The 10,186-nt window shown below is 41.3% G+C and overlaps 2 protein-coding genes across 2 annotated transcripts in view; both read left to right on the forward strand.

The window, feature by feature from the left end:
* nebl (nebulette) overlaps positions 1–10,186 on the forward strand; it is a gene marked incomplete at its 3' end in the record, with an annotated part of 82,105 nt that overhangs the window by 61,124 nt on the left and 10,795 nt on the right. The gene's annotated exons all lie outside the window — the stretch shown is intronic.
* The window catches only part of LOC307244733 (uncharacterized protein), a gene marked incomplete at its 3' end in the record, with an annotated part of 31,980 nt that overhangs the window by 14,899 nt on the left and 6,895 nt on the right, over positions 1–10,186 (forward strand). The window contains exons 23-35 of the mRNA XM_080020035.1: positions 98–208; positions 1,230–1,340; positions 2,377–2,487; positions 2,649–2,759; positions 3,176–3,283; positions 3,776–3,886; positions 4,552–4,662; positions 6,051–6,161; positions 6,298–6,399; positions 6,885–6,989; positions 7,819–7,932; positions 8,939–9,043; positions 9,528–9,638. Of these exons, the coding sequence (XP_079876161.1) occupies positions 98–208; positions 1,230–1,340; positions 2,377–2,487; positions 2,649–2,759; positions 3,176–3,283; positions 3,776–3,886; positions 4,552–4,662; positions 6,051–6,161; positions 6,298–6,399; positions 6,885–6,989; positions 7,819–7,932; positions 8,939–9,043; positions 9,528–9,638 (1,422 nt within the window). The remainder of the gene's footprint in view (positions 1–97; positions 209–1,229; positions 1,341–2,376; positions 2,488–2,648; positions 2,760–3,175; positions 3,284–3,775; positions 3,887–4,551; positions 4,663–6,050; positions 6,162–6,297; positions 6,400–6,884; positions 6,990–7,818; positions 7,933–8,938; positions 9,044–9,527; positions 9,639–10,186) is intronic.

The following is a 10,186-nucleotide window of genomic DNA, read 5'->3' on the forward strand; positions in this document are numbered from 1 at the left end:
ATCCGTGCAGTGCCACTCTTTTTACCAACTAACACCCACCTCCCTTGCGTCTGTCTCTCTTGAACTTCATTGTGCACCTTTTGTGTTTTTCTTCCAGAACAAGTACAAGGAGGAGGGGAAGAAGAGCCTCTCCCAGAGCATCTACTCCCAGCTCCCTCATACCTCTGAGACGCAGTTCGCTAAAACGGTCTCTCAGCTGCAGAGCGAGGTGCGTATGTTTTGGGTTTTGCAAATGGAAATTACATTAAATTCTCCTTTCAATCTTTCTTTCTTTCTTTCTTTCTTTCTTTCTTTCTTTCTTTCCGACACAGTCTCATGATCAATGTCACATTGACGCATATGCGACAAACAGATAGATAAACTTCAAATAATTAATGAAATTTTGCATTGTATTACATTTTTATATATATCATTTAACAACCATATCATATTTTTCCTATTTAGGAGCCAATCTGTTATTTCCAATAAAAAAATACATAAATTTGGAAATACATTCAATATGTTGCCAAATGGTGTTATTATTGATGAAGTGTCACATTTTTTACTTTGATGTGATAACACATGGCTGGTTTGTCTCCTTAACCCAGGATGGTCTGGTTAAATAACATTAATAATGTAATGATATAATAATTATTATTATTATTATTAGTATTATTATTATTATCAGTAGTTGTAGTAGTAGTATTAGTAGTAGTAGTAGTATATTTATTACATATACTGTATATTATTAATATTATTATTTATATTATTAATATTATCATAATAATACAGTTTTCCCTTTACTGCCTAACATACTTTCCTACAAAAAAAAGAACCTCTCAAACTCTAGTAGTGCTTCTTATTCCTCGAGAATGTTTATCTGGCTGTGGTTTGATACTGTGACAAAATGTACTAAAGTTGTATGTTGCTTTGGACAAACTAAATGTAATAGCTGTAATAATAATAATAAAATAATACCAATAATGATGGAAATGATGGCCTTGTTCTCCAAGCTCATTACAACCTAGTAATAGCAGTAGTTGTAGTAGTAGTTATTAATAGTGGCATTAGTAGTTATTGTGATAGTATAACAACAACAATCCTCTTTTTATCAGTATTAAAAGAGGACCTGAGCATCAGGATGATACACAATAAAACACTAAGTAATTCCCACACATTGTTTCCAGTCCGATTATTTGTCACGTTGCGTGATGGACGGGGGCGGGGCTCACAGCTGATGTTGTTCCCAGGCTCAGTACAAGGAGGCCGGAACCAAGGAGGCCAACAGAACTCTGTACCATCTGCTACCTGAGACTCTGGAGACCCAGCACGCTAAGGGGGCCACCGAGCTGCAGAGCCAGGTGCACACACACACACACGCATACACACACACACACACACACACACACACACACACACACACAGAGGCATTGATGTAAACCTATATCATGCAAGTAGTCTCTGGAGTCTCCCCCAGGGTCATAGGTCATTCCAGTCACCGCATGCTGATGTGGGGTGAGTGAGAACATAGTATAAATACATAACATCTTCCTGGCGCCTCCAGCGTCTCCCATTAATTAGTAACTGCAGTCGTTTTGAGGTTCTGTGACCTTGCTCAATGGCATATGTGTAGTAAGTGTAATTATGGGTTTGGGGGATAGAGATGGTAAACAGCATTCCACACCCATATCCTCCCATCAAACTGAAAGCCAACAGACATGATGAAAGGATCTTATCAATGCATGGGGAGTGTTTTGAATTTCTGCACGATTCAAACACATTATTTAAAGGCTTTTCTAACTTCCGCTATAATCATCTTCACCATAGTATAACTTAATATACAGTAGGACACAACAGTGTCTGGAGAGTGGGCTGGTTTCAATCGGTCTGTCTGTCTGTCCGTCTGTCTCTATGAAGCCTCAGAGCAAACAAAGGGAAATAGATGTGAGAATTGCACATCATACAGTGGAAATGGAACCAAATTTTTATAGCTCTGTCAACTTAACTATAGTGATGAAAGGTCCGGCTCTTTTTTTCAGATTATTGACGAGTCACTCGGTGAAAGGTTCCGTCGAAATTTTCGACCCCTCGTCTGTTTGGTTCCGTTGCCGTAACGCACGGTGAGCGAGGGAGGACTACCGGAACGATAAACAGGCGTCAGAAGAGCCGGTTTGGCTCGAATGGAATTCTCCCGGGAATCATTTAATTCTGCCACAAACATTTATTTCGGTGTGAATCGGTCACATTCGTTATGAATTACGAATCACTACCTGTAACTCGTCTGCGATGAGCCGCCTCCACCTCCTCCCTTGACCCTTGGTTACCCTCTCCTCTTCTCCTCTCCCTTGCCTCATCTCTCCTCTCCTCCTCCCCCCCTCCTCCCTCTCCCCTCTTCAGGTAAAGTACAAGGAGGAGGGCAGGAAGGAGATGAGCTCCAGCCTCTACTCTCAGCTCCCCGACACCGCAGACATCCAGTTTGCCAAAGCTGCGACCGAGCTGCAGAGCCAGGTGGGTGGGGATTGGGCTTTTTCCGAAATCCTCTCCGATTTTGGATACGGTTATTACGGAAGGATTTTACTCTCTGTGTGTTCTATCACGCTCGCTTGGGATATATTTTAGTTGCTATGTATGTGTGCTTGTGTTCATCTGTCTGTGTGTGTGTCCTGCAGAATAAGTACAAGCAGAAAGGCAAACAGGAGATCAGTACCAGCGCCTTCCACCAAATGACGGGAATCAAGGAGATTGAGTTTGCGAAACAGATGTCCGAGCTACAGAGCGAGGTGTGTGTGTGTGTGTGTGTGTGTGTGTGTGTGTGTGTGTGTGTGTGTGTGTGTGTGTGTGTGTGTGTGCACATGCACGTGTGTTTGTGTGTTTTCATTTATGTGAAAATTAAATATATGTTTGAAAAATACTAAAACAGTAGAACCATCTGACAATAAGAATTTGTGTGAGTTTGTACTTGAGTGTGTGGTTCACTTTTACACACCTGGACAACATCTTTTGTTGTGCTATGTTCTGACGTAAATATTTTCTGGTAAAAGTAGGATAATATGCATTAGTCTTATATACTCATATATAAAGTATAGAAGCTTGAGAAAATACTCAACTAAAGATATATACTGTATGTATTGAGGCATTTATATATATTTTGTAATTAATGTGTGTGTGCTGTTTGGCGACCTTGCAATTTTCCCAGTCCAAATACAAGAAGGACAAAGAAGAACTGTCCAGCACATTGTACTCGCTGCTGCCAGAAACACTGCACACCCAGTTTGTCAAGGAGATGGCTCACACACACAGCGAGGTGGGGAACCGTGTGTGTGTGGCTGTGTGTGTGTGTGTGTGTGTGTGTGTGTGTGTGTGTGTGTGTGTGTGTGTGTGTGTGTGTGTGTGTGTGTGTGTGTGTGTGTGAGTGTGTGTGTGTTTCTGAATTAGTCTTTCCAGGGAATCCCGTTTCTGAATCACGATCTGAATCACAGATTCACGATTTTGTGATTTGTGTACATCGTCATACAGTACTGATTATTTTTGCTGCTTACTGTATGTTGAATTGAAAGTTTGTTTTATAGATTTTTTTGTTGGAACCCAAGCAAAAGCACAGCATTTTCATTTTTTGTAACTTTATCTTCTTTATGTTTACAAAATAAGTATGATGAGCGCCAAGATATTTCCCATTTTGTGGTGCGAGAATTTCCAATGGAGGTTGTTGTTGTGGGTGTTCTCATGATGATACACACCGACATGTGTGTTGTTGTTGTTGTTGTTGACGTGCAGTGCTGTGGTTGTGCCTCCTCAGAGTAAGTACAAGGACGCCGGGAGGAAGGTTCTGACCTCGTCGCTCTACTCGGTTCTTCCCGAGACCAGAGAGATGCAGCACGCCAAGGAACAGACACAGCTCTGCAGCGAGGTGCACACACATACCCACCCACACAAACACACACACACACACACACACACACACACACACACACACACACACTGAAATGGTCACATGGTACACATCGGTGCTTTTCTAACTGATGAATCTATAATATACCAAACAGCATGTGTTAATGTATTATTAGTGTGAAATGGTTAGATGCAATTATTATTACTATAAGTAGTAGTAATTGTAGAAGTAGTATTAGTAGTACTGTAGTAGTAGTAGTAGTAGAAGTAGTAGTAGTAGAAGTAGTAGTGGTAGTAGTATTAATTGTAGTAGTTAGGAGTAGCAATAGTAGCTTAAACACAGTAAGACATATATAAAAGTTTTAGATTTTAGGGTGTGTGTTACTTTTTGTCTGTACACAGTTCAGTATCTTTGTTCAGAACATTATCTTTATTAGTTTGGTTATGGTCGGTCTTTTCAGAGTGTACATATACTGTATTTTAATACATTTTATATTTATCTCATTTTATTTATTTATTTTTTAGTTGCTTTAACACCCCACATATTTATAATATAATTTTTATAATATTTATTTATAATGTTATTCATAATATTTTTTTCATAATTTCATAATATAATATTTTTAATAGGTGAATAAAGTGCTATCTTATATTATCTTGCATTATGTTATTTTGTTCTTGCAGAAAGCGTACCGGGAGGAGGGTAAGAAGGAGACTGGAACCAGTTTGTATGCCCAGATGCCCCAGACCATCGAGACAGTGTTTGCGAAGGAGCTGAGCAAGACCCAGAGTGATGTAAGTCAGAGAATTATGGTCTGCTTTCTGGAACCGTGTACGTGTTGGAGGCTACACGAACGTTATGTTATGAAATGCTGTGGTTTTATTTCCCCTCAATACTCAAACATATAGAATATATAATTATTTTTCATAAATAAGAACTTTTTTTTAAACAAATGCAGGAGGCACACACATGGACCGGTCAAACCACATACACACACACAGACGTGGTCTTAATGTTATTGGTTGTCAGATATCAGGGCGTGACTACCGAGGCGTAAATTCAGGCAAGAGCTGTTTTGTGTTTCATAGCCTGAGGACACAGACACTGACCTACTGGCCTCACACACATACATACACGTTCAAAGAATGACCTAATTCCTACGGATTTACACACATCACACGTTTTGATGTCATTGTTGGGACTGGTGACGCTACTGACGTTATAGTAGAGCTCAGATGGAAATGTGCTTTATTTGTATTTATATGACTTATATAAATAGGAGTTATTTTTTTCCCTTTTTTTTGTATATCTACCTTGTAAACCTTATTTTTATCCTGTTTTTAATTTATTTCATTATTTGAATTATTTTATTATTCTACTTTGTAAATGCATTTGCTTGTTTGCTTTGCTTTCACAGTTACTATTTGATGGGCTTGTGAAGAAGCACTTTGAGTTGCATGTCATGTATGAATTATTATTGGTTCTTTTTGTTATTATTAATAATATTATTAATATTATTATTATTATTATTATTATTATTATTATTATTATTATTTAAAATGACAAGGAGGAAGCTAAGAAGATTACCGAGTTAATCAAGCAGTCAAGTGATTCTTAAATAACTCATAATAATAGAGGAAAAAAGTAATTGTTGTTGTTGTTAGTATTATTTGGGATAATGGTGACAAACAGATATTGTGCGGCTAATCTGTGACAGGAGCTCAGTGGGATAAGGGGTGAGTTTGTGTGTGTGTGTGTGTGTGTGTGTGTGTGTGTGTGTGTGTGTGTGTGTGTGTGTGTGTGTGTGGTTTCCTAACTATTGATCCAGGGAGAAGCTTATTAGAGCATATGATATAGAACATACAACATGGTATGTACACGGTAATAACACCCCCTTGGGGTGGTTGTTGCATGTTGCATCAATACATACTCACATGGATTCACATTTATCTTCTCTAGTCTTGGCATAACAACATGTTTTGCATTTACCTGCTGAGCACCTTTCCACTTTTATCCAATCAATTTTACTATTCTCTCTCGCCTTCCTTCTCTACCCTCTCCCTCTACCTCACTCTCTCTCTCTCACTCTCTCTCTATCTCTCTCTCTCTCTACCTCTCTCTCTCTCTCTCTCTCTCTCTCTCTCTCTCTCTCTCTCTCTCTCTCTCTCTCTCTCTTCTGCAGAAGGTGTATAAGGAGAAGTACAACCAGGAGAAAGGGAAGGCGAGCTACACCAACATGGAGAAGATCCCTGAGGTGCAACACGCCATGGAGGTCCACAGGAACCAGAGCGAAGTAAACACACAATCACACAGATACACACACACACACACACACACACACACACACACACACACACACACACACATACACACATACACACACAAACAGATAAACACACACACGCACTAACTCTGTCTATGTCGTCCAGGTGAGCTACAGGAAAGGAAAACAGGAGCTTCATAACTACAACGCTGTGGTGGATCGACCCGACATCGTCAATGCTTCAAATGCTGCTAAACTGGCCAGTGATGTGAGTCTATAAGTGTGTGCGTGTATGTGTGTGTGTGTGTGTGTGTGTGTGTGTGTGTGTGTGTGTGTGTGTGTGTGTGTGTGTGAGAGACCATGTACTGTCATCCCCTAAAACATTGATGTCCGGCAGTCCTACTCATCAGCTGTCTTCCTGTCTCACTGATTCCCTAATTGAGTTAATTCAGTTCTCTGAAAAACGCAGAGGCAGAGACGGAAATCAGAAGATAAGAAAATAATAATAACATTATACTTGTTTTGAGCATTCCATATATTATATAGGCGAGCAGAAAAGAGCATGCAGGAATATCCCACCGGAGAAGTGGGCGTCATCATCAGCAGGGCCACTTGCTCAGGGGTGTGTGTGTGTGTGTGTGTGTGTGTGTGTGTGTGTGTGTGTGTGTGTGTGTGTGTGTGTGTGTGTGTGTGTGTGTGTGTGTGTGTGTGTGTGTGTGTGTGTGTCTGTGTGTCTGTGTGTCCGTCCTCCAGGTGCTCTATAAGAGTCAGAGTAAACATGTGCCGTACAATGAGAGCTCTGTACTGCACAGGCCTGACATCGAACATGCAAAAGAGGCGTCCAAGCTCGCCAGCCAGGTAACACACACGCACACACACACACACACACACACACACACACACACATCTATCCTTTATCTGCTTGGGTTAGTCTGAAGCTATGTGTTTGTTGCTCTTTTTCGGTGAACAGAGCTGTGAAGTGTGGAGTAAAACCTGCTGAGTTGCTCCGTCACACCACACACTGAACTGCTTAGTCATAGTGGAGGAGAGGAGAGGAGAGGGGAGGGGAGGAGAGGGGAGGGGGGGAGAAGAGGAGACTGAGAAGGGGGAGGGGAGTTGAGAGGGGAGGAGAGGAGAAGATGGGCGGTGAGGAGAGGAGAGGAGGAGGTGATGGGGAGGAGGAGAGGAGAGGGGGAGGAGAGGAAAAGACGACAGCAAGAGAGGGGTAGGAGAGAGGAGCGAGGGGGAAAGGAGGAGATGACAATGGAGGATGACTGATCGAAGGAGGAGGAGAAGATTTTTCTTCTGTTCTCCCACTTTTCTCTCTCTCGCTCTCTCTTTCTCTCATCCTGTTTTTCCACTCCTGTTCTCTCCCACTCTCATCTGTCAATCCCTCCCTATTTTTATTTTTGGTTCTCTTTTCTCTCTCTCTCTCTCTCTCTCTCTCTCTCTCTCTCTCTCTCTCTCCCTCCCCCAAATGTCAAATGGGACAGAATGTTAACTCGACAGCACTTGACATGTTCCATTTTTTTGTTTGTTTTTATTGAAATATGGGGCTTAATGTGAGGAAACGGCACCCTCTCCACCGTCCCGGCCGTTGACGCTTCTCTGTGATGTTGAGTGCTCAATAAAGGACCCCGCCCTCCTCCACCTCGCTCTCTCTCTCTCTCTCTCCTCCCCTCCCCAGGTGAGGTACAAGGAGAGCTTCGACAGGGATGTGAAGGGCCAGAAGCCTCAGTACAACCCAGCTGAGTGTCTGTCGTTCAAACACACACAGGCAGCCTCCATGCTGGCCAGCCAGGTGCATGCGCGCACGCACGCACACACGCATGCACATACACACACACGCACGCACACACACGTACACACACACACACACACACACACACACACAGACACACACAGAAAAATGCATACACACGCATTTATACAGACACAAATACACACACACCCACACACACAGACACTACTCATTCACAGGCACCTACACGCTTGCAGACACAAACTCATAAAATAAGTTAATAAACACACACACACAGAAAGACACACATACCATCTTCGGATATAATTGATTATATAATCAAGTATTTTTTTATATTCAAATTGTCCTCATTATGCACAAATCTGATTGTCTATATGATCCTAACTACTGCACTTAAAGATGGAGTATGTGTATGTGCGTGCGTGCGTGTGTGTGCGCCGTTTGCTGTTTTCGGTGACAAACACCCCAGAATCCCCTCTGTTGTGTAGGTGTCACCATGGCAACCTGTTTGTGGCCAAAGCAGGTCTCCGTTTTAGTGATGTGGTAACCCACACGTCCAGAGCAGAAAGCTCTTTGCAGCGTTATGTAACGGGTCCCTCTGTTGTTCAGCTTCTATAAAGTGCTGCTCATAAAAGCTTGTTCACACAGCACTGCGGAGGCTTGTTTTCAAATGCAAATTGTCGGGATGGATCTCGGAGAAAATGCATATAGACCTGAGGCGGGGAGAAAAATAAACACTTAATCACCATAAAAAGCTACTTAAGTTAAATGCATCGATAATACTAATAATATACAGTTGTAAAAGTGTTCCAATTTTCATCAAAAAAAATTAGCTTCCTGTATCCTGTATTGAATTTCCCTGTATTTCCTTCAATCTTATCATAAATTCTGTGATAGATTTAGATTTAGTCCAATTTTTCCTACATAGACCACTTTTGCCTTATTATTATAAGTATTATTGATTTTTTATTATTGGTCTTATTTAATTTATTAAAAAGGAAATAATAATAATAATAATAATAATAATAATGTTTATGTTGTTCAGGTGAAGTACAAGGACAACCAGAACCAGAAGGTTAACGGTTCCATGGACCTTCCCAACCTCCTACATCTGGAACACACCCTGCATGCCAGCAGACTGCAGAGCAACGTACCTATCTATCTATCTATCTATCTATCTATCTATCTATCTATCTATCTATCTATCTATCTATCTGTCTGTCTGTCTGTCTGTCTGTCTGTCTGTCTGTCTGTCTGTCTGTCTGTCTGTCCGTCCATCTGTCTGTCTGTCTGTCCGTCTGGCTGATTATTTATCCATCTTCCTCTATCTATAGTCCCTGTGGTCTCTCCATTGTGTGTTTCTGGGACTCTCTACATCTGTCTTTCTGCATGTCCTTTAGTCCGTTTGATGTCTTATAGTTCTGTCTGTCTGTCTGTCTGTCTGTCTGTCTGTCTGTCCGTATCCTCTCCTCTCTCTCCCTCTCTCTCTCTCTCTCTCTCTCTCTCTCTCTCTCTCTCTCTCTCTCTCTCTCTCTCTGTCTGTATCCATCTGTCCGTCCGCATTTGTTCCAGTCAGTTCCTCTGTCTGCACTCGCGTCTTCCTGTCTGACGGAGCGTGTGTCTGTGTGGATCAGGTGGAGTACAAGAAGAAGTACGAGCAGTCGAAGGGGAGCACACAGTTCCACACAGCTCTGGACACGGCGGAACAGCGCCACCACAAGGACAATGCGGTACTGCACAGCCAGGTCTGTTGGAAAGCAGCAGGAGCCATAAAAAAAAAAACGCTCACACATCTAATGACATTATGGATGGTGCCAAAATAGTTGACTAGTCATTTTTAAGGAAGTACTGATTACATCAGAAATTAAAATTCTGAACTGTACACAACTATTTTGCACTTGTGCTATTTTGTACTATGACTTTTTAATCTAAGACGTATCTTCTTCTTCTTCTTCTTCTTATACTTGTAAAAATAAACTTTTAGATTTCAACATAGGAGTTGCAGCGGTTTACTTGTTACTCTAACTTCATGAGTACAAGGAGGAGTATCGATTTTGAATGTCCCTGTGGAGCAATTCGCTTTACAGATGGTAGTCGAAGAATTATAACTAGATAATAATTAAATTCAATAAAAATGCATACTTACACCTCAAACAATAAATACATATAACACAATACACACTATGACCATAATCATGCAGTATAAAAAATATTGAGCCAATGAAGCAGAGTAGACAGTGTGTTTACTTGTGTTTATTTGTGTGTGTGTGCGTGCGTGCGTGCGTGTGTGTGT

This window comes from Zeus faber (assembly GCF_960531495.2).
Source record: "Zeus faber genome assembly, chromosome: 19".
Classification (NCBI taxonomy): Eukaryota; Metazoa; Chordata; class Actinopteri; order Zeiformes; family Zeidae; genus Zeus; species Zeus faber.